The following is a 23,884-nucleotide window of genomic DNA, read 5'->3' as shown; positions in this document are numbered from 1 at the left end:
ACCACGCCCAATCCTGACCATCCCTCAGCGGCTCCACCCAGGGCTGTAGAACTCAGTTTGGCTGTTCAGGTCCCATACCCCTTTGGCCAGCATGGTGGAGCGCATACCTCCCTGGGGGGACCCTCCCCGCCCCCCCCGCACCTTCCAGCCTTAGACTTTGCCCTGTGCTCAGGGCCTAGCCTGCAGTTCAGCTCTGTGTCTTTGAAATGTGTGTGTCAGCACCAAAAGAAGGCAGAATGGTGGGAGCCATGATCACCCCTCCTTAGAGACTCAGGGCTCCTTCGCTGTGGACTGTGGACGCCTGGCTGGGAGAGGTCCTTGCTGTGGGGACATGTGGTTCTGTGGGATGCCCACGGTCCCCAGTGTGGCACTCCACCCAAGGACAAACCTCTACATGCAGGCAAAGCTGCACAGAGAAGTCCCCTGGGCAAGAGAGTGTCTGCAGCCTGAGGCTTCCCTGTCTGCTGCTGGCGGGGCAGCTGACCCCTAAGTGGGGAGTGGATTAGCCTCTTTCCCATGTCCGTGGCGGTGCTTCCAGCTAGAACAGGCTCCAGAAACCGCCATGCTCCCCACCCCTTCCAGTGCTGCTCACTGCTCACCTCTTCCCCAGGGACCGTGATTACCACCTGAAGACCTACAAGTCCGTGGTCCCCGGGAGCAAGCTGGTAGACTGGCTACTGGCACAGGTGAGCACGCGTAGCCCAGACTCTAGCTGGGGACAGCAGCATAGCTGGGGACCGACCCAGCTCCTTTCTGCTCTCTGTGTCTACAGCGTGACCACACAGGGAGCCCCGCAGAGAGGGCACGTGCGGTAGCTGCCCCTGTGCAGCAGCTTTCTGTCACGTCGTCGTGTGGCATCCTTGGGTGTTCCTGGTGCTCAGTTTCATACCGAGCCTTCTCCCTTTCTGCCGTTCTGCTGTGTCATCTTCTGATTGGTTGCTTCACAGTCACGCAGTGGCAGCCGCAGCTCCGGGCATTGCACTTGCATGTAACCACAGTAAAAGGCAAGGAGAGCCGAGCCTTTTCATTTCGTGTAATGTCAAGGGAGGGGATGCCTCATGGTCTCTCCTGGCCAAGTGGTTTTCTCGGTAGATGTCATCTGTTGGGTGAGCCCCACGCCAGTGCTTAAGCCAGTCTGTCTGGAAGAGACCAGGCGTGTTGAGAGGGACACTGAGTGAGTGTCTCAGGATCCACCCCTGGGTGCTTGGAGTCAGGCATACATGCCTGGGTGATGAGTTGAGACTCCAAAGGTCAGGTGTATCTAGGCTTAGAGGAACCAACCAGCCTTACCGTTGTGAGATCTCAGATCATGGCGTGTTGTCTTATATGACCTTTGGGACAAGCTGGGGTAGCGTGGTGGCCATCCCAGTGTTACAGATGGAAACCTGAGGCTTAGGTCATGTGACTTGTTCAGAGTGCAGGGCCAGGTAGGGAGTGCTGGGTGAGAGTGCACCGCCTTGATAATAACCCAGCTGTGTGGGATGATGATGAACAGAGATGACACGTGCACTGGCCTTCCTCCTTGCTGCCCCCTGGACCCCAGGGCCAGCACCAGCAACTGGGGCAGAGAAGATGGACAGTTGGAGTCCATCCAACCCCGAGAACCCTTTGCAACAGCTACCAGGGCCCAGCAGATGGTGCTGCTGAGAGCCTGGGCACATGAGTCACTGGGGGAGGCCCAAATGAACCACGCAGGGAGGGGCTGCGTACAAATACATTGTGTCAGAACCACAGCCTGGGGCCAGTGACTGACTCCCCCCTTGGAATCTCGGTTTTCCTGTCTGTGACGTGGTGGCTGGAAAAGGCTAGCTTAGAAAGCCTCCTGGTCATCGGGAAGCCTGAGTCAGCCCTCCTGCCCGTGCCTCAGTTTCCCCTGCCGACAAGGAGTCAGACAGTGAAGGCATGGAGCACGGTAGGCATGGTGGGCAGAGGGATCCCATGTTGTGTGTGGCCTTCGGTCACTCACGCTCTCCCCGTGTGCTCCCATTGGTCCCTCAGGAAGTCAGGAAGCAAGATGGTGACAGTTTTCCTATGCTCCTTTGTGTGTGTGGGGGGGGTGCGCACACTTCCCTCCCAGGGACTTGTGAGGGACACCATGACTTTTTGAATGAGAAACAGAAGCAGCTAGAGAGGAGTTAGAGAGCACTATCCACACTGCTCCCTCCACCCACCGACTTGTCCTCCCCTGGGGCACTCAGGTCTGTCACCGTGACCTGGGCTTGCCTTGTGTCCTCAGGAGACTCCTTGGCCTCCGCCTCTGGGGATAGAAGAGACAGGCTAGTCCGGTTCTGAGCTCTTTGCAAACCGAGTAGACTCCAGAGGCTGGCTGGTCTTCTAAGACCAATCATCAGCCAAGGCCACTTGGGCTGGCTGTCACTACCTCCCAGCTCTGCGGTTAGAGGCAGCTGCTCTGTATGTGGAGTGTTCTGCCCTGTTGCCTCTTCTGTCCCAGCTCCAATATTGCCATTCCCCTGCCTCTGGCCTAGGGTCCCTTAGGAGTTGTTTGTTTTCCTTGTGACCCTTACCCAGTAATGCTTTCAGCACTGAGGACCCCTTAGCCCCTCTCTGAAGTCCTCAGCCCACCCCACAGCCCCTGCTAAGAGTCCCTACACCTGGTCCTCACAGCCACTGGAAAAGCAATCATGTCTGTTTGGCTAGGAGTACCCTCCTCCACCCTCCAGAAAGGGGGCCAGGTCTGGCTGGCTAGGTGTCTGGCAGCCTTTTCCCTTCTGGACTGTCACAGTTGTGTGCAGGGCTGGCTGCCTGTGCATCTGGAAGCCCAGGAGTCTGGCCCGAACTGTTGTGAGGTGCCCCTGATCACAGCCCTCGATTCAGTCAGCAGCTGGGACTGAGTCTGCCAGCCCGGCTTCCACTCTGAGGTCCTAGCCTCTTTCTATCTGACTAGCAGGGAGATTTTGGGGTTCCAGGATGGTTGTGGTGGCATACACCTGTCTTCCAAGTGGGCTGGGTCGGGGGGTGGGGATTTCAAAGGTAAAGCTTGTCTGAGCTGCAGGTGACTTGGGTTGCAAGCAACACAAACAGGCTGCTCTGGCAGGGGAGGAGGCAGGAGCCCTGCAGCCAGGCCACTAAGAGAGCAGACATCAGAAGTCAGCTCTGGGCCCCATCCCTCGTGATCAGCCCGGTTCCTAGTTCTGCTGGCATGTCATCAAGACAGAAAGACCTAAGTGAAAGATGACTGGACCAGAGGCCACATGTCCAGACCTGTGGAACCAGGGTGGGCTTCGGGACAGTTAGTTGGTGGCCTGTCAGGCCATCATCAGCCTCACTGTCACCTCCTCACGTGGCTTCGTCTCTGGTGGAAGGGACAGTGGTATCCCCTTCTTGAGGTTTGCAAAAGGCCCTGCAGGCTTCTCAAGCACTGTAGATTTCATTTCTAACATCAGGGGACATGGTCTACAGACGTACAGAGCCAGAGAATTTTGGGCTTTGTGTCTCTCGTGAGAGCAGCACATGGTTGGTGGCCCAGAACAACCAGGGCCGCCTCATGAGGTCTTTGAGGATCCCCCTCTCTGTTTTTCTATTCTGCCACCATTACAGTGTTTTACCCTGAGGTCACATTGTGATTGCAGAAGCACCAGGCATCACATCTTAGTTCCAGGCAGGGAGTCAGGAAGAAGAGGACAGCCTGTGAGCACAGGAGGTTTGCCACAACACCCTTATTCCTAGAGGGTTTTGTTGCGTCTCATTGTCCACCTTAACTGCCAGGGTGGTCGTGAAATGGGGGGAGTTTCAGGGATCAAGAAAGGGCTGTTGCTAGGAGTTTATCAGGAATGGTTCCTAACATTTCTGGGGACCTTGGTCCTTAGTATGACAAATCTCTGCCCTCATGCAACTTGTGTTTCCCGATAGTAGCCCATCTTAAACGATTCAGTGCTGGCTCCCCTCAGAGCAGCCTCTTCTGTTCCATTTCAGGGGGACTGCCAGACACGGGAGGAGGCCGTGGCGCTTGGTGTGGGCCTGTGCAACAACGGTTTTATGCACCATGGTAAGTGCGGGGCCTCCAGCTTTGCTTAGGGCCCTGAGAGCCAAGAGCCAGCTTTGCATACCCGGTGTCTCAGCATTGAAGGTGAATGCTTTGGTCTCCCCTGCTCCCAGGTGGCCTGGTGTCCTCCTATGCCCCACTCCCATTACCTTTCTTGGTTCCTCTCTCAGAGAAACTGAGTTCTCCCTTTGAGTCTCTGACTCCTCCCTGTGGGTGGCCACTGTGCACCCACCATGGTGCCATATTGTAGTACAGAGTGGTAAACGCAGCGGGGGGCTTGGGGCTCGGGATCTGGCATATGTGCATGTGTGGATCCTCCTTGTATATCAGACAGACACAACCCATCTTGTGTATGCTGATAAGCTGGTACTGTGGTCCAAATGCTGAGGCTTGGATACAGGTACAGACTGCAGAAGTGTGAGCTTTGTTCTAACTTAGATTTAGTGAACTTGCTCTGCAAAGGGCCAAGCAGCTGCCACAACACTGGAACAAAATGGGTGTGGCTAGGTGCCAATAAAACTTTATTTAGGAAAACTGGCCGGGGGCCATAGCATTCTGAAGGCAATTTGCCTGTCTGTGTCCATGGCTGAGCTCTCTGCTCCCTGTAGGCTTTAGCTCCCCTGTGGCTTCAATTTCTCTGTTTTCTCCAGAGATCTTGCTGCCTGGTCCCCTCTACTGCTCATTTCCTTAGCTGAAGGGACCAGGCTTGGCCACCCATGGGCCTGTCTCCTTCTCAGAAGCCGCCTGCACCCTCCAGTAGCCCTGGCCCTGCCACCCGTCCTCTGCAGGAGCCTCTCATTTGTGGGTGAGGGTAATTGTGGTCCACTCAGCCTTGTTCCCGGAAGGCAGCTATCTGGGGAGACTACACAAGGAGGGGTACTTGGGCAGCCTGATGCCCTCAGGGCCCTTGATGGGGGAAATTGCAGGCTGTACATCCCCCCATCACCACCACAAACTCAAATATCTGCTAAAATAGGAAAGGACCAAACATTGGGGAGTGGCTGTGGCAAAGGGCAGTGTCAGCACAGAGTGGAGGAGGGGACAGCACCTTCTGCCACGTCTGGGTCCCGAGTGTCTTCTGGGAGGGACTTAGCAGACAGGGAAACAGAGGAAGCTTGCCACTGCAGCCCTGGAACCATCTTTTTGTCTTCTTCTAGAAGGGAAAACCAGAGTGCAAAGGGTTAAAGTATCAGCTGGAGGGGTTTGAACTTCAGTCTGTGTGCACCTCTCAAAGCTGAGCTAGCAGCCTTGGCTGGAAGGGGGAGGTGGGGCCTCACCTGGCTGGCCAGTGACTGGAGAGTGTCCCTCTGTGTCTCCTTGGACATCATTGCTCAGAGACAGCACGGTGACTCTTCCTCCAGCTCTGGAGCCTCCTAACCCCATGTTTACAGCAGAGGCTAAATTAGCGGGATGCTCGGAGCCTGGCACGCCCTGCTCTGAGGGAAGTAGCAATTTGCGTGCCTGTTTGTTCCAGAGCGGGAGAGGGGTTGCCCACTCACACACAGGTAGTTCCCCTGCAGGAGGAAGAATGGCCCCCCATGAGCATAGTGGGGTCTGGAGGAATCTGGACTGGCTCTCTTCTTGCACGCAGGCCCTCACAGGCTAACTCTTTGCTTTGATGGACCTTCTCTCTTTCCTTCCTTCCTTTGCTTTTTCTTTCTTGGTTTTTCTGTTTCTGTTTCTGTTTTTTTGTTTTTGTTTTTTTGTTTTTTTTTGGAGAGACAGGGTTTCTTTGTGTAACCCTGGCAGTCCTGGAACTCACTCTGTAGACCAGGCTGGCCTCAAACTCAGAAATCCACCTGCCTCTGCCTCCCAAGTGCTGGGATTAAAGGCGTGTGCCACCACGCCCAGCTTCTTTTTTGTTTTTAAAGATTTCTTGTTGTGTGTGCGCGTGTGCGTGTAACATGTGGCTGGACTCACCCTTCATGTGGAGGCCAGAGGGGGACACTGGGTACCTTCCTCAGCCACTTTCCACTGTGGTTTTTGAGACAGGATCTCTATCTGAACCCAGAGCCCTCCCAACTGGGTCAATTGCTGGCCAGCAAGCTCTGAAGATGTGCTGGTCTCTGTCTCCCCAGCACTGGGGTTAGAGGCATGTGCTTCACAGGGCATTTATATCGGCACTGTGGATCCAAACGCAGGCCTTACTGCTTGTATGGCAGGCACTGAACCCACCAAGCCATGTCAGGTTTTTAAAGGAGTCAGAGAGCCAAGGCCGTTGTGTGGAGTTCACACATGTTAACACTGGCTTGCAATTCTGCTCCCTTACAATGCTCTCTCGACCAAGCCACGCTTGTCCGGGAGCTGCTTCTAGCCTGTGGCTGCCGGTTGGCCAAGGCGCCGAACCGCTGCCATCTGACCACGACTGTGTGTCTGCGGCTTGCAGTTCTGGAGAAGAGCGAATTCAAGGATGAGTCCCAGTACTTCCGCTTCCATGCTGATGAGGAGATGGAGGGGACCAGCAGCAAGAACAAACAGCTTCGCAATGACTTCAAGCTGGTGGAGAACATCCTGGCAAAGCGACTGCTGGTAGGAGGCTCACAGTAGGGCTGTTCTGCCTCTCTTCCCTGCCTCTCCTGTGGCCTGGGAGCTGGGCAGCTTCAGACAGTGGCCAGAGCAGGGCATGCAGCTCTGAGCATGAGTCTTGGGACAGAAAAGCCAAGTCACTGTGCTAGCCAGGACTATATTCCTCATGAAACGCTGGGGCTGCAGGAGTTCCTACCCTTTCATCTAGCCCACAGCCATTGCTTCACTGTGCCTCCTGAGTCACCTCCTCCAGCACTATAGATAGCTCTCAGGAGTTTGTGTCCTGCTCGCATCCAGGAGCCTTGAGTGTCTGCAGTTGGGACATTTACTAACCAGGTCAGCAAGGTTGGCATCCCAGCCCACCTAGCCTGACTTCTTAGGCTGGGCTTGTGGCGAGTTGTCCGGAAGAGGTCTGTCCATAGCCACTCTAACCTCTCTGGTCTGTGGTAATCCTGGGGACGGCAGTTCCCTCTGGTGCTCTAAAGCCCTCCAGTGTAACCCACCACACCTGGATAAGAGTCAGCGTCTGTCCTGAGCTCTTCCTGCCTCTCCAGCTTTGTCCCCTGGGTAACGCTTTCCTCACTGTCTGAGCCAGGCTAGTCTCTCTCCCTGGGGCTGCCTCTGGGCCTTCCCACCCCCTGTACCTGCTGCCTAGAGCTCTTTGCCCACCCGCTCTCTTCTTTTACTTTAGCCTGAGTACATTCCCAGTCACACTGTAGACTGTTTCCTTCAGTCAGCAGTAAAAGTGGGGCAGCTCAGGGGCCTTGTAGACTTGCCACACACACCCCCCGCCCCCGCAGGATCCTAGTTCTTGGGGAGAAGGGTGTTGTCGTCGCTCCCGTCTGGTTGCCATAAGTGCATCTTGGGCTTTCAGATCCCGCCACAGGAGGACGACTATGGCTTCGACCTTGAGGAGAAGAACAAGGCTGTGGTAGTGAAGTCTGTGCAGAGGGGCTCGCTGGCTGAGGTGAGACCCACCGGTGGCCACTCAGGTGGGGTGGTACCTGAGCTGGGGGTGACCCCGTGTCTCTGAGATGCAGGGTAGCTGGGAATGAGACTGCCTTCCTGGCACGTTCCACTAGCGCCACCTGCTGGGCTCTTGGAGACGTGCAGGGAAAGCAGATGGCTGGCTCCCTGCAGGGTTTCTTCTGTCTCCCAAACCCCAGTTTATGGCATCTCCTTCCACAGTCTTGTTCACATTCCCATGGTTACAAAGTGGCCACCACACTGACCTCTGTGCCGTCACAACACAGGCTGGCGCTGGCCATTTCTTCCCAAGGGAACTGCCACCCACCCTTGCCTCCTTGGGCTTTCATTTACAGCTCAGAGCCCAGCTTCCTGGTGCTTCTAGAACATTCCAGCTTCCTCGGTGAAGAGGGAGGAGGCCAGTGACACCTGTGCTTGTCCCTCCAGATGGCTGGCCTGCAGGCTGGGAGGAAGATTTACTCCATCAACGAGGACCTGGTGTTCCTGCGTCCCTTCTCTGAGGTGGAGACCATCCTCAACCAGTTCTTCTGCTCCCGCCGCCCGCTCCGCCTCCTGGTGGCCACCAAGGCCAAAGAGTGAGTGCGAGCCTCAGGCTGACTCAGCAGGTCTCCCTGGGCCTGGCCCTCCAGCATGGGGCTGCCACCTTTGTTAGTCTAATTTGATGTCCCAAGTGCATGACCAGCTCAGTTTTGGGAACACCGTCCCGTCAAGGTGGATACAGTTCCTACCTTCCATGGATTCTTGCGAAGTCAGGGGGCGGGGCCAGATATACACTGGGCAGGTGTGAGGCGTGTGCCGAGTTGGCAGTTATCAGCAGATACCTGAGATTAGAGAAGGAAGCCAGTGTATGCAGAGAGACAGTGGCCAGAGAGATGTCACTGGGGATGGAGCGATGGCTCTAGGAGACGACTTCTGGAGGACGAGGGTTCTAGAAAGATGAAGCACTCACTGCAAAGCCCCCGAGGTTGCACTGTTGGTGGCAGGTCGGAGGAGGCAGTGAGGGGGTAGAGCAGAGTTGGAGAGAGGAGACATGAGCAAGTCCCCATGGATGACCGCTGGAGAGGAAGGCTTCCCTGGGGCTGCAGGTGGAAGCAGGTGCCTTCTATGGCTGCCTGGCTTGCAGGGTCAGGGTGGGCCACATCTGGACAGAGGTGCGGTGGGCATACTTTTATTTTACTTATTATTTATTTATTTATGTATATGTACTCTGTCTGCATGTATACCTGCATGCCAGAAGAGGGCATTGGATCCCATTACAGATGGTTGTGAACTACTGTGTGGTTACTGGGAATTGAACGCAGGACCGCTGGAAGGGCAGTCAGTGCTCTTAACCACTGAGCCATCTCTCCAGCACAAATGTACTTATATTGGTTAATTATTTGGTTCCCTGCTTCCCAGGCACTTGAGGCAAATGTTGGCTGATCCTTTCACAGAGGTTGCCTAAGACCATTTGAAAACACAGATATTCACGTTAGGATCCCTAACAGTAGGAAAATTACAGTTAGGAAGTAGCTATGAAAATAATTTTATGGTTGGTGGGGTCACGAGAACATAAGGAACTGCATTTTTTTTTTTTTTTTTTTTTTTTTTTTGAGACAGTGTTTCTCTGTGTAGCCCTGGCTGTCCTGGAACTCACTTTGTAGACCAGGCTGGCCTCGAACTCAGAAATCCACCTGCCTCTCTCTGCCTCCCAAGTGCTGGGATTAAAGGCGTGCACCATCACGCCTGGCTTCATAAGGAACTGTATTAAAGGGCCCCCCAGCATTAGCAAGGTTGAGAACCGCTGGTTTAGACTCTGTTTCTGTAAGGACAGGAGATTCAAGGAAAAGGTGACAGGAAAGGCTTAGCTACTCGATGCCGGAGACGGAAGTCACCAGGGTTTAATCTTTGAGGACAGGCTCTCAGGGTGGCTCTGCTTGCCCGGTAGACATGGAAGGAGGGATCATGCTGTGTGCTGGGGACAGAAGCTGCCTAGCAGCTCAAAATGAATGATATCTGCCAATCCCTGCGGCTGGTACCTTCCCTTGGCACCCACAGCCCCCAAGCTGTGCCTCCCCTTGGTATCCGCCACTGTCTCAGCCCCTGTCTGCTTGGGTGACAGCCTTTGGTTCTTTGGGGACCTGGTTGACTGACCATGTTGATCATTGCTCCTCTCATGGCTGATTTCCAAGAAGCCCAGGGTGTTGGCGGGAAGGGACTCCTTGAGGACCCACACTCCTTTTTCTCATGGCCTGTCTCTGCCCCTGTGCCTGCCAGGACCATCAAAGTCCCTGACCACCCAGAGGCCCTGTCCTTCCAGATTCGAGGAACAGCCCCGCCGTGTGTCTTTGCTGTGGGCAGAGGTGAGCGGGAGTCTGGTGTGCAGAGCCTCTTGGGGCCACATCGTGGGCGTGGAGAGCCGCATGCCCAGTGCAAGCGACTATAGCTTCCCAGTGGCATCAAGGCCATGGTCCAGCTGTGTGAGACCTTGGCTAGAGCCTTAGGCAGTCCAGCTAGAACTGAGAAAGTGACTAACATCTACTGAGCACTTAGTAAGGACAGCCATTCCCCACGCCCAAGCTTCTAGAGTCTCTCCAGAGTCCTTTGAAGAGATGTGCTGTTTACCAACTTCACAGATGAGAATATTAAGGCCCAGAGAGGTGAAGTGTTGTGTTGTAGACGCAGGGCAGAGAGGTAGTTGGAGGCCCCTGAGACTGGGACCTGCATGGGCCAAGGTCCTCGAGGCCTGTGCATCTTAGGCTGGAGTCAGCTGGCCATTTGTTTTCATTTCTAGAGTTGTCCGTTAGCCTAGAGATGCTCACGACCCACTGCTTGGGACCTGTGGTAGGACTGGCAGGGATGGACCGTGCTAGGCAGCTATATTGTGTCCTGGATTTTCTGAGCCTTTGCCCTAAGGGTAGCTTTGGTCTCTCTCTGCGTCCTGGCTTCAGTCCGTCGCTGTGCGGGCATGCAGGGCTCCAAAAGATAGGGGTCTGAGATACCACATTGGGCCGGCTGCCTCTGCTGTATCAGCGGCAGCTCTCTGGTTGGCAGCTGAGAGGAGGCACGCTCTGGATGCAGCCATTGGCAGGGGCAGCTGGACCCTGGCTCCTCTGCCTGGCTCTGGCCTCAAGTGTTCCTGTTCCTCAGGCTCTGAGGCTGTGGCTGCCGGGCTCTGCGCGGGCCAATGCATCCTGAAAGTCAACGGCACCAGCGTGGCGAATGATGGCGCCCTGGAGGTTCTCGAGCACTTCCAGGCTTTCCGCAACCACAGGGAGGAGGCCCTGGTGAGCACTGAGCGGAAGGTGGGAGGCTGCCTGCCATCTTGGAGGCCCCTTAGACTGCTTAGGAGCACTGAGCTGAGCTGAGTGTGAAAGGCCCTTTTACAAACGGGAGTGTTGTGACTTCAGCAACGAGCCACATTAACCATAGAAATCACTTGCAGGGTTGGGTTCTGACAGCCCAAATTCTCCCCTGCTGACAGTGTGACAGACTCATGGCTACAGTCACTCTTCCATCTACACGCCTTCTCTTGACTTTGGAGATTCAGGAGAGATGAGGATATTACTTGTACCCCAGTGTTGTCAAAGCCCCGCTTCAGAGTTGGTGTTCCACCCCCAGCCAGTGGTCCCTCAGTTCCAGAGGGACATTTTGGAGATCTCTTCAGAGGTGGCCTCATGGGCAGGAATCAGGGGACCGCCTGCCTTGGCTCGTCCTCTGACAGTGGTTCTTCGCAGGGTCTTTACCAGTGGGTCTACCACAGCCACGAGGATGCCCAGCTGGCACGAGCCAGCCAGGGTGCCCCTGATGAGGACCCCCAGGAAGATGACCAGCCTGACTCAGGTAAGGGACGGGGAGTGGGAAGAGCTTCAGTTTGGGGTCACGGGGATGTCTGGTCTTTTGTGTCCCCAGGTCTCCATCCATCCCAGTTGGCCCCCTTGGTGCTGTGAGCAGCTCAGAGCAGGGCCCATCTTTAGCGGCTCACACTGTAGTGAATCTCCCTGGGCCGTGGTTCTTTCTGGGACTCTCAGCTTCTAGAAGCTCCCCACATGCCTTGGCTCCTGATTCTCTTGCTGCCTGATGGCCTAGCACAGTTTGCCCAAGTCCTAGTTTATTATCCTTGTGGCTCTGCCCCCATCTGCCCAGGGTGGCTCCTGTGATGTTCACAGTTTCTCTTGCTTTATTTTTTTAAAGCAATTTATTTATTTTTATTTCATGTGCATTGGTGTTTTGTCTGTGTGTGTGTGGTGGGGTGTTTTGGAGGTGTCAGTTTTGAGCTGCCATGTGGGTGCTGGGAATTGAACTCATGACCTCTGGAAGAGCAGTTGGTGCTCTTACCCACTGAGCCACTTTGACAGCCCCTCCCGTTTACTTTTCATTGGCTTGTCAGTCAAGAGTTGGTTGCTTAGTGAAAGCCCAAATTCTCCCCTGCTGACAGTGTGACAGACTCATGGCTTATGGGATCAGAAGTACGTGTCTTCTGCGGGCCACCGTTCTGTCACGACCTGCAACGGTCCCCTCTAGAGTCACCTTTGGCCTCTTACCAGACTGCTCACTTCCTCTGCTGGCATCAGAAACTTAACCTGCGCCCGCCCCTGGTCCGTCTTTACCCTGGACTCTCAGGCCTCTTTAGTCCTTGCTTCTGCCCATGTGATTCCTGCACCCATGCATGCTGTCCACTCGGCCATTGTTTGCTTTCCACCGCCAGGGTCTGACCAGTTCCCACCACCTTAACCGGTACTGGTTTGTTCTGCACCTGGTTTTTACCAGGATTCTTGCAGCCGTGTGCTCGCCGTCCTCTCCCTGGTTGGTCCCCACCCCAAATCCCACACAGTGTTCTTACAAAATGAGAGCAGAGCCTTCTGGTGGCCTCCTCCCTGCTCAGGGAGAAGGAGAAGACATAGCCACAACCTTCAACGCCAGGGTCCCGGCCAGCCCGGCTCCCAGCATCACCTCACTCCTCCTCGCTCCATGTCCTCTGCTCTGCATCTGGCTGAATGAATGTGTTTCTGCTCTGACTTCACACTTGTGTGCACTGTCTGGACCACTGCTCCCCTCCCTTCCCTCAGAGGTCACTGCCTCAGCAGTCACCCTGAGGGCCCTACGTACATACTCCTTCCTAGAGATTCCGGCTCACAGAAAAGTGTGGGCTCAGCCAACTGAGATCTGAGTAGGGTCAGGCAAGCTTCAGGGCTGGCTCAATCCGGCGCCTCTCACTTCTCAGCCACTCGGTTGGCTTTTTACATGGTGGCTCTGGCAACTTTGAACCCATGAAAGAGAATGTCTCCTCCTTTCTAGGAACCCAGTGGGGTCCAGACTGGCAGTGTCCTGATGTCTGTGGAACTGAAGTGGGCAGGAGGGATCAGCCTCTAGTGGGTCTTGGGTCAGCTCCATCCACAAGGGGCTCTCCTATGGGTAGGATCGTGGAGCAACAAGCCATGGATGTACAATGTGACTGTTGGCGTGTCCCCGACCGACATGGCCCACTCAGGGGTGCTGGCAGCAGCCTAGCTCCTAGGGCACAGTGCTGTTCTCAGTATGGTTTGCCCCTCTGGCTTCTAGCCCTGCCCCTGCTGTCCCTGGGTCCCCAGCTGAGTCTGCATGAGGACAGCGCTGTGGTCAGCCTGACGCTGGACAATGTTCACTTGGAGCACGGTGTGGTTTACGAATACATGAGCACTGCAGGAGCCAAGTGTCACGTGCTGGAGAAGATCGTGGAGCCCCGAGGCTGTTTCCGCCTTGCTGCCAAGGTCTCACCCTGCTCCCTAGCCCTACCCCAGTCACCCCACCTCACACTGCTCCATACCCAGTCCCACCCCAGTTCTGCCCTCCCCCCCCCCCCAGATCCTGACCTGGTCTGTTCTGCCTCAAGGTCAGGGGTTGCTGATTCCTTTGCCCTGGAGCCCTGGCCTCTGGTCCTTACCCCAGTGCTCATCAGCAGCAGGACCAGGGAAGATAGTTACTGATCTTTTAGCCTCAATTTAACTTTCTCCAAAATGGGTGTGTCACAGTCCCAATCTCTTAGGGTGTTCCGGTATAAAAAGGCTCCCCACAGGTAAGACCTCTCTGTCCCTGTGGGACACACGCTCAGAGGTTGTCCTCCCTTCCGCAGATCCTTGAGGCCTTTGCTGTGGACGACAGCATCTTCGTGCAGAACTGTGGGCGGCTCATGGCCATGAGCAGTGCCATTGTCACCATGTCCCACTACGAGTTCCATAACATCTGTGACACCAAGCTGGAGAGCATCGGCCAGAGGATCGCCTGCTACCAGGAGGTAGGTACTTGGTGCCCGCACTCTGCTTACAGCGTCTCAGCTAAGTTCCCCCTGAGCGAGGCTGTCCCTGATGGGCTCAGTCGCCGGGCAGGCCACAAGTGGACTTCAGGTACAGCGGTATCCAGGTGCCGGCTTGGGCCCCAGAGGATCAGCTCCCCTCTGTGGTTGGGCCCTCGCCTGTGGTGACCAGGTAGCCTTGTGGATCTCTCTTTACCATCGCTGTCAAGATGGATTCACAGGGCGCTTCTGGTTTTGCTCATGTCCCTTGCCCTGCCCTGCCTCAAGCATTGTAGAGTAAGGAGGTGACCGTGCCTGAACCTCATAACTGAGGACCAGGAGATGTGGTTTCTAAGACATTACTGCAGCTAAAAGAGAGAAAAGACTCCACGTCTGTACTCAGCCCCACAGCTTCTGGTAGGCTGTCCTTGTGAGAGACACTCAGGGTGACAGCTTCATTCACAGCCATAACTGTTTTTTCTCCGATTTGGGAGTGTCAGGACTACAGAGTGGCTCCAGGGTATTCAAGGACCTTGCTGAAGCCAACTCACGCTCCCTTGTCCGCTCCTCTCTCCCTCTCAGTTTGCAGCCCAGCTGAAGAGTAGGGTCAGCCCCCCCTTCAAGCAGGCATCCCTGGAGCCCCACCCGCTGTGTGGCCTTGACTTCTGCCCCACCAACTGTCACGTCAACCTCATGGAAGTGTCCTACCCCAAGACCACACCTTCGGTGGGCAGGTCCTTCAGCATCCGCTTCGGACGCAAACCCTCCCTCATCGGCCTTGACCCAGAACAAGGTACCTGTGTGTGTCTATCAGAACTTGTGTTAGAGCTCACCTTACAGATGAGGAAACAGAGAAATGACTGAAGGTCACTGTCCAGGATGGGGTTAGTGGCTGTGTAGTCATCAGGGACCCAGGCTCCTGTCTTTCTGTTATTACCGTCTTTAGTTTGAGTCTTGTACCTTCATGATGCTTCTCGTGGTATAAGATGGCTGCCAGAGCACTTGCCATCACGTCTGTACTCTTAAGTAGGGGGAAAAATATCTCAGTAGTTAAAATATGTTTTCAACAAATGGCAGCTGCCTTCTTGGGTGACCTAGTGCTCTGAGATGTCAAAAGGTCAAACGTGCTGCATGCATTTTCCTGTCCAGAGGTTCAGGCAGGGTCCCCTCTGTGTGGGTCTGAGCCTGTTTCTGAGTAAGCTCCCCCACCTTTGCTACAGGCCTGAACCCCATGGCCTATACCCAGCACTGTATCACCACCATGGCTGCCCCGTCCTGGAAGTGCTCACCTGCTGTAGACGAGGACTCCCAAGGCCAGGGTCTCAATGACAGCAGCTATGGGTCAGCCAGTGGTGCCCCGAGCCAGCAAGACCGCGGCCTGAGCTTTCTGCTCAAACAGGAAGACCGTGAGATCCAGGACGCATACCTGCAGCTCTTCACTAAGCTGGACGTGGCCCTCAAGGAGATGAAGCAGTATGTCACCCAGATTAACAGGTGAGGCCTGGCCCCGGGGCCCTCTCTGCTGTCTGGACATCACTGCTCATAGTGGCCATCTTGAGCACCTCGGGTCCTGTGCAGCGTGCCTGGGCTGTCCCTACCAGCTGCCCGGAGCATCTTCGACAGACAACAGGAAGTCCCTAATTCTCTAGGGAGAGTCGGTTCTAAGGAAGTGAGGCAGGTAGGCAGTGTCCTTATGAGGCTGAAGCCTGTGAGATTCATTCTCTGTGTTAACGCTGAAGCAAAATGGACTGCTGACAGGGTGTCCCTGTTACCATAGGACATTGTGGTGCATACAGCAGCTGCCAGCTCTGGGCAGAGATAGCTCCACTCACTACTCAGCCTCTAGAGGGAGATAGAGGTTAGTTAAACAGCACCTTAGGGTGACATTGGCTAAAGCCGGGGACAGGCCATTCTCTATAGAACATAACAAATAAATGTCCAGGCTGTGGATGTAGGGAAGAAAAGGAGGAGGAGAAAGAAGAGGAGGAGAAAAAGAAGGAGGAGGAGGGGGGGGGAGGAGGACATAGATGAGGAGGGGCAGCAGGAGGAGGGGCAGGAGGAGGAGCAGGAGCCATTGTAAATCAAGAGGCTTAGAAAGTGCATTAGCCAGAAACAGTGTCTAGACCAATGTAGGGACCTGCTTTCTCAATGCTGTCTGGAAGGAACACTTTAGAGCCAGTCAGTCAGGACCACTTGTGCATGGCCTGGTACCAGATAATGTTAAAGGGAATAATAATAACAATAATAAACAACAACAATTATCATCATCTTCATATTCTTCATCATCATTTGGTTCAGCGAGAGCCATGCAGTCAAGTTTTTAAAAGGCTCCTCCTTTGGTCTGGCGATTCAGGTGGTTGTCTGTACTGTGGGGCTCCTGGGCCTGTAGCATGCTCAGTCTCTGCTTGCTCAGGGCCTTGGCATCCTCCTCCAGTTGACAGCCCAATTTGTCTCTAGACACTGCCCCGCGCAGCGGCAAAGCCTGGGCTGTTAACGGATGTTCACTGTAGCTATCCACAGGCGGCTGGAGTCTGTCCACTACCCGCTTTACTCTGTAATTACAGTTTTACTGTAGACATCCCTGCTAACGGTGTGCTGCCGTGGCAGAGTTGGTGCTTATAACTGAGGTGTTCCTGCAGACTCTGGGTTTCTTGTTTACATTTCCTTTTTTTTGTTGTTGTTTTTGTTTTGTTATTTTGAGACAAAGTCTCTTGTAGCTGAGGCTGGCCTTGAACTCCAGAGTGCTGGGACTACAGATACGAGCTTCCATGCCTGGTTAGTCTAAGGCAATGATTCTGGAGCCTTTAAATACAGCTCCTCGTTTTATGGTGACCCCAGGCATACAGCTAATAAATATCTGATATGTAGGCTATCTGATGTGTGACCCCCGGTGAAAGGGCAGTTCGGTGCATATAGAAGTCACAACCCACAGGTTGATCACACCCATGTAAGCCTTTATCCTCTGGGCTATATCACATCCCCAGCCTGTGAGAAGTGCTTACAGCTGGGTCCAGCAGGGGGCAGCACTGGGCATCCATGGGGTCGCTGGTGGGACTTCCAAGGGGCAAAGACTGCTGGGTAGCTTCCCCCTCTCTCTCACTGTGGAGTCAGAGATGAGGTGAAGCCTGCTCTTTGATGAGCCCTGTGGCGGTGCCCTGCCAGCCTGTGTCCTCACCTTCAAGGCCTTTCCCTCGCTCTGGCAGGCTGCTGTCAACCATCACAGAGCCCACATCAGCTGCCCCTGCGCCCTGTGACCCATCCTTGGTGGAGGAGACCTCATCTTCCCCACCGGTCAGTGAGGAGAGTGAAGTGGACCGGACTGACCACAGCGGCATCAAGAAAGTGTGCTTCAAGGTGTCGGAGGACGAGCAGGAAGACTCGGGCCACGACACCATGAGCTACCGCGACTCCTACAGGTGCGTGCGGCCCACAGGAGGTCACCGGACAACTGAGGCTTCTGACCTGTGGGAAAGTCAAGACTGTGGCATTTCCCAAGATGAAGGGCATCAGTCTCTGGGGCTAACGATGTGTGTTTGGTGGGGCGGAGATGCAGGGCCGGGGGCTTCTGATCCTCTCAGAGGATGTTCCACAGAACTTGCCTGCTTGGGTCCCTTGCCTTGAGCTGAGGCCTCCGAGCCTGGCAGATGGACACCATTCATTCTGTGTTACTCTGTATGCTCGCAGGCTGGACGAGAGTCTGGGTTCTGTGGTGTGTGGGGCTTCTGTAGATCCAAGGAGTCAGATGTTTTCTTGTTTTCCTGCCTCCGAGGATGGGAGTGGTATTTCTGCAATTGTTAAATTTATTTTGAAAATACCAGTAGGGTGTTAATTAGTTAACCAGGCAAAACCAGGACTTTCTATGCTGTGACAGGTCACCCTCATTACCACAGAGAAGTGGGGGTCCCCAGTGGAAAATCACAGTGTCTGACTCAGAGTCTGTTTTAGTCTGTAGTGTGGGCAAAGGCTGAAGCCACAGGATTGTGGAGGTGGGGTGTTGCCAGCCTACCTGGCTTCAGCACCATCCCCGTGTTCCCCAGATCTGCCTCATTCCCGTGGCCACCTTCCACGGTGTCTTTATGGCAGGATTTTCTGTCCGCTTCTCACTCCGAGTCTGTGGAGCGTTGTCTCAGATCCACTCCCTGCCTGCTCCGATTTCCTTTTTACGTCTTTGGCTCTCTGATTTTTCCTTGTTCAGAAAGCTGTTGGCAAGGCGGTTTCCTGTGCCTCATCTGTTGAGTTCCTTTTGGCCAAGTGCGACGTGGGCAGGTGTGTCTGAGCTCGTGAGAGCTGTGTAGTGCCCAGAAACCTGGTGACAGACACTAAGACACCCAAGTGAAGAAAGCCCCGTTTGTGCTTCTGAGCTGGGGCCTGAGCGAATTTCCCCCATCAGACACCAAGCCGGGCTGGCCTTGCCCTCTGCCTCTGGCTGGCTGGGTGTCCGCCCAAGGCTAGGAGTTTTGGCTACACCCCAGATGGTGGATTCCAGGGCTGGGATGAGGGTGACTCAGGGTGTCTCTTGTCCCGTTGCAGTGAGTGTAACAGCAATCGGGACTCTGTCCTGTCCTACACCAGCGTGAGAAGCAACAGTTCGTACCTGGGTAGTGACGAGATGGGCTCAGGTGAGTGTGACCTCAGTGGAGAGGCTGCTGGGGATTGTGGGAGGGATGGAGAAGTTGCAATGGGAATACGGTGGCTATTCTGCTGGGTGTGTGTGTGTGTGTGTGTGTGTGTGTGTGTGTGTGTTTGAGACAGAGTTTCTCTGTGTAACAGAGCCCTGGCTGTCACTTTGTAGACCAGGCTGTCCTCAAACTCACAGAGATCCACCTGCCTCTGCTTCCTGAGTGCTGGGATTAAGGGCATATGCCATCACATCGGTCTGTGTTCTACTGTATCGTATCACACTCCTCAGTATCATAGAACGGGACAAGTTTCTCAGAACATATTTACTATATACCTAAGACCAGCCAGATGCTGGGGACACAGCAGCCAGTGAAATGAAGAGAAGAACCAGCCATTATCATTATCAGTGTCAGAAACACACACACACACCAGACTAAATACTACTACTACTACTACTACTACTACTACTAAGTGCATCACGGGTATACCTCATGGTGGAATGCTTACTCAGCACGTACAGGGCACTGGGTCCGCCCCCAGCCCTGCCCCCACCACCACCACCAAGAATAGGAAAATTCATTTTGTGACCACACGGTACATATTGAAGACTCCCTCAAGGGTTTGAGGCATCTTGTCCCCGTGAGTTCCCAGCCTCCTAGGTCTCAAGCTGTTGTGTCTGTTCTCGTTCTTCCGTGTGTCTGTCCAGTAGCATCTCTGCATAAAAAAGAAATCTTAATTCTACATCCATTTCCTGGGAGGGGAATGGAGGTCAGACTAGGTTCTACAGACTTGTGTAGCCCGTGAGCTACGTGCTCCCTCCAGCCGAGAGAGCCGGGAAGGCAGGCTTGCTGACTTTTGCCCACAATCCTGGCACTTGGGAGGATGAGGTAGAAGCTGCTGGAAATTTGAGGCTAGCCTGGGCTACATATTGAGTTAAGAGGCCAGCCTGGGTGTACAGAGTGAGATCATCTTGAAAGTCAAGAGATGCCAGTGCTGTGTCTCAGTGTGAGAAGGTATGCGCTCTCCAGTCCGATGACCCGAGTTTGATTTCTTGGACATACATGGTAGAAAGAGAAAACAGACTCCACAAGTTGTCCTCTGACCTCCACCTGAGTACCACAGCCACCCCCAGCAAAATAAATAGATATCATTAAATACTTTTTTGAAAATCTAGGGAAGACTAGCTGGGCGGTGCATCAGTCCCTCTCCCTGGCTGTCACCTGCTGCTAATCCTAAGGCTTCGATGCCCATAACAAAACTGAAGCTCACAGGGGCAAAGGGCTCTCTCCAGGGCCTTGGCTGGGGCCTGAGTTTGTCAGATCCACATCGCCTGTGGGTCTGAGTCTGTAGCCATGGCAATTCCTTGTCAGCTGTGGCTGACGGCTGTGGATCCTTCTTTCTGCCAGGGGATGAGCTGCCCTGTGACATGCGCATCCCGTCCGACAAGCAGGACAAACTTCACGGCTGCCTGGAACATCTCTTTAACCAGGTAGGACCTTTGCCCCACTGTGCCCTGGATCACTCTGATCACGCTGGGGTTGGGGGTACACTGTGGGTGGCAGGCCCTTCCTGTACTTATGGGAGCTTCTTCTCCCTAGGTCGATTCCATCCATGCCCTGCTCAAGGGGCCTGTGATGAGCAGGGCATTTGAGGAGACCAGGCATTTCCCCATGAAGCACAGCTGGCAAGGTGAGGGGACTCTGAAAGACATGGCCACATGTGGGTCTTCTCTGCAGGACAGCAATGGAAGGGTTATGGTTCTGACAGTTCCAGCCTGAGCCAGACCTGGGCCATTCTTATGTTTGTTCAGACTGAGCCTAGAATTTTTTTTTTCTTTTTTTCCTGGGCCTGTGGGGTGAGGCAGGAGGACAGTCTGGAACATGATCTCAGTCCTCGCACTGTCCTCCCTGAGCCTGACGCACAGAGTCTGTGCACATCTCAGCGTGAATCATTTTCATTTATGGTCAGTGTTATGGCCTCTGTAACTTAAAACCTAAACTCTCCCAATTAGAAACTTCGTTTCATGAGTACCACATTAAGCTCCATGGAGTTGAGAAACCAGCACAACATGACACTCATTAATGATAAATCAAAGCCGTAGATATGACAGAGACAACACCAAAAACGTCTTCGGCACATATTGGTCCCGGTACCTGCTCAGAGCGTCCTTGAGAGGAATTCCCGAGGGAAGGACGTACTAAGGCCTCCCTGGCATCAGACTGAGCGGGGAGGGGAAGACGAGCTCTCTGAACCTCCCACTCACACACTCACGGCATGTGGCCGTCTCCCTCCCGACCCAGTCACCTGGTATCCACTCACCCACCCTCCATCCGTCTGTCTACACATCTCCCTACTCATGCTCCACCCCTCCCCCATCCATCATGCACTGTCTGTCTATCTGCATACCCAGCATGCATTACATCCTCTTCATCTGCCCTGCATCTGTCTATTCATAGACATCTGTCTGTACATTCACCAACCCTCCATCCATCTATGCATCCTTCATCATCCACCCTCTGTCCATCTGCCTACCTGCACATCCACCTATCCATCTACCTGTATGGATGCACCTACCATCCATCTGTCCACCCACCCACCCACCCACCCATCCATCCACCCATCCATCCATCCATCCACCCATCCATCCACCCACCCATCCATCCATCCATCCATCCATCCATCCATCCATCCATATGTCCGTACATCTTTCTGTCTGTCCATCTGTCCATCTGTCATCCATCCATCCATCCATCCATCCATCCATCTATCCATCCATCTATCTACCCATAATCCTCTACCCTCTCTCTCCGTCTCTCCCCCTTTCCCTCCCTTCTTCTCTCTCTCCCTCCCTCCCTCCCTCCCTCCATCATTATTGGCCCACCCACCTACCTTTCATCCATCCCTACACATTACCTACCCTCTGACCATCCATTTGTCCATCACCCACCCTCTATCCACTCCTCCTTCCCTCCCTTCCTCCCTCCCTCCCTGTGCCTGTCGCTGCCCTTCACCCACCTACCCACATTCTCCTACCTATTCATTCTCCACCTACACATCTGCCGACCATCGCCATCCACCTACCCACTCACGCCCACATCCACCGTCTACCCACAAACTCACATCTGCTTATCCACCCTCTCATCCATCTGTCCATTTCTGTACCAAGGCTCCAGTAGACTGATTCCAGCTTACTCCAGGCCTGCTCTGGACACTTGTGCCCTTGAGATAAGTCCTTGCTCTCCAGACCTCTGGGATCACCCACTGTGTATAGCAGACCTGATTCAGATAGGCAGCCATGTTCCCATAGGATGAGACATAGCAGAGAATCAGGAACTCTTGGACTGTCTCAGGGGTGCTACCCAGTGTCAGAGGTGACATGGAGGGCACGGCCACAGGGGTCTCAGAAACCCAAACAGGGAAAAGGACAGGGTCAGGTGCCTGCCTAACCTTTGACTGGTCCTGCCCCATGGCCGATTCAATGATCAACCTTAGATAAATCCCATCTCTTTCCCGCTCCAAGCCTGGGCTGCTGTTTCTGTGTAGGGAAAGGCCACTGAGCTACCACTCATCTGCCGGCTCAGTTGGTTATGGCTATGAGGAGGTAATATCTGAGGAGCCTGTGGCTTCAGTTTCCAGCTCTAGGAGGACCAGCCGTGATTGATTTGTAATGTCTGTACTGGGCTGGTTGTAGCTATGGGGAGACCGGGAGGCAGTGAGAGGCCGGGTGTCTGTTGTGGATGCTGTGCTGTGATACCTTCCTTAGGCTTGCCATGCACAACCCGTGAATACCCGTGAGACCCATCAGTTTCCTTGACATAGGGTAGTGAGCTTCGTGAGCTGGTGATGGTGCCTGTGGCCCTCTCCTGACCTCACATCCTTTTGCTACTTTGCTGCCCCAGAGTTCAAACAGAAAGAGGAATGCACGGTCCGAGGGCGGAACTTGATTCAGATCAGTATCCAGGAGGACCCTTGGAACCTGCCCAGCTCCATCAGGACCCTGGTGGACAACATCCAGCAATACGTGGAAGGTCCGTGGGTATAGACTGTGGTGTTGCCTGGAACGGGCCTAGCTATGTGGCCCTGTCTTCATGTCTGGGGGGCGGGGACAGAGCAGTGAAGCCATTTCCTAGTGAATGTCCTGACCTGCTGAGGCCCTGGGCTAGAGGACCCATGGAAATGGGGCCATTTCTACTGAGGCTTCTTGTAGTCAGGAGGTTGAATTCTGGCTTCCTTCCATCTCTGCTTCTAAAACTGGATCCCATCCACTTGTCATTGATTGTCACAGATTGGAGCCACTTGTCTGAGTTGTCAGTGATATGAGAAAGTCCTGATTCCTTAGTGGCCAGCTGCCCTGTGGCCACACTTGTGTGAGGACATGAGGTACTCATGTCTACCCGACATATGTCGTTTACCTATTTGAGCCTTTGGGCACCTGAGTCAGGCCCCTGGGGCCGGGGGCTGGAGGAGGGAGGAGTTACAGAGGCGTGACTGTCTCAGGCCAAGCCACCTGGTTCCTAAACAGAAGTAGGTCACTAACATGAGTCTGGGACCTGACTGCCACCAAGAATCCCTTCTTTTCTGCTTTCAGCTGTATAGCGGGACTTCTCGTACCCGCCAGTGGTTAAATGGCACAGAGATTTGTGAATATTTATTACAGCTTAGGAGTATAGCAGGGCAGACTATCAGCTACCTCATGTAAATTATCCTGACTAGTCTAGCACTATGTCCCTCTCTCTTGGCCCTGGCACCTCTGTTCCTCTCCATGTCCCGGGGGTGAATCTCTCAAGTCTCTTTCTCCCAGAGACCTTCCCTCTCGCTGAAGTTCTGCCTTCCCTTTCCTGCCCAGCTACTGGCTGTCAGTTTTTTTATTAAGTCAATCAGCAAGCGAGGAAGGTGAATATTTACAAAATAGGAAACCTATAGCTCTCTGTGGGTACAGAATTAACCGTTCAATATACAGAGTCACACCTTTACACAATGTGCAAGAGGTTACCCCCAACACAGCTCTCTGATGAGGATACAGGAACACTGGTGGTAGGGGCTCCATCTCTGATGTTCAGGGGCTCTGGAACTTACCCAGCATGCATTGAGCACAGCTCAAGCATCTGTGAGGGGCCAGAGCCCGGGTGCTGTAGGCACTGGCTTGCCCCGCTTCTGCCATCTCTGCTCACCCCTCCTCCTCTCTCCTCCCTCCTTTCAGATGGAAAGAACCAGCTGCTTCTGGCTCTGCTCAAGTGCACAGGTAGGAATGGGGCTGTGAAGGGGTCCCTGGGAGACACAGTGGGTGCTGTGGCCACAGGCTGGGGTGATGTCCCTCTGCTGGCCAACAGCATCTCAATGGGGCCCTCAGCATCTGCACTGGGGAGGCAGCCTTTTCTCCCAGTCTCGCCGAGAACTTCTCACCTTTTCCTCTGGGGCCAGGCAGAGGACTAGACTCAGGTCCTGGGGAACATGAGCCCTGTTTAGTGCTACCTGTTAGGCCTGGTGGGTGTTGGCAG

General features: G+C 54.3%; 1 protein-coding gene across 1 annotated transcript in view; it reads left to right on the top strand.

Annotated features, from left to right (window-relative positions):
* The window catches only part of Prex1 (phosphatidylinositol-3,4,5-trisphosphate-dependent Rac exchange factor 1), a 147,488-nt gene that overhangs the window by 113,541 nt on the left and 10,063 nt on the right, over positions 1-23,884 (top strand). Inside the window, exons 14-31 of the mRNA NM_177782.3 lie at positions 611-686; positions 3,934-4,006; positions 6,390-6,532; positions 7,404-7,496; positions 7,943-8,091; positions 9,773-9,858; positions 10,646-10,782; positions 11,233-11,338; positions 13,058-13,245; positions 13,608-13,769; positions 14,349-14,559; positions 14,987-15,260; positions 16,970-17,182; positions 18,297-18,385; positions 19,793-19,875; positions 19,985-20,075; positions 22,286-22,414; positions 23,587-23,628. Coding sequence (NP_808450.2) covers positions 611-686; positions 3,934-4,006; positions 6,390-6,532; positions 7,404-7,496; positions 7,943-8,091; positions 9,773-9,858; positions 10,646-10,782; positions 11,233-11,338; positions 13,058-13,245; positions 13,608-13,769; positions 14,349-14,559; positions 14,987-15,260; positions 16,970-17,182; positions 18,297-18,385; positions 19,793-19,875; positions 19,985-20,075; positions 22,286-22,414; positions 23,587-23,628 — 2,345 coding nt within the window. The remainder of the gene's footprint in view (positions 1-610; positions 687-3,933; positions 4,007-6,389; positions 6,533-7,403; positions 7,497-7,942; positions 8,092-9,772; positions 9,859-10,645; positions 10,783-11,232; positions 11,339-13,057; positions 13,246-13,607; positions 13,770-14,348; positions 14,560-14,986; positions 15,261-16,969; positions 17,183-18,296; positions 18,386-19,792; positions 19,876-19,984; positions 20,076-22,285; positions 22,415-23,586; positions 23,629-23,884) is intronic.

The sequence above is a fragment of the Mus musculus genome, chromosome 2, assembly GCF_000001635.26.
Source record: "Mus musculus strain C57BL/6J chromosome 2, GRCm38.p6 C57BL/6J".
NCBI classification, from domain to species: Eukaryota; Metazoa; Chordata; class Mammalia; order Rodentia; family Muridae; genus Mus; species Mus musculus.
This window is presented reverse-complemented; position numbering and strand designations above follow the sequence as displayed.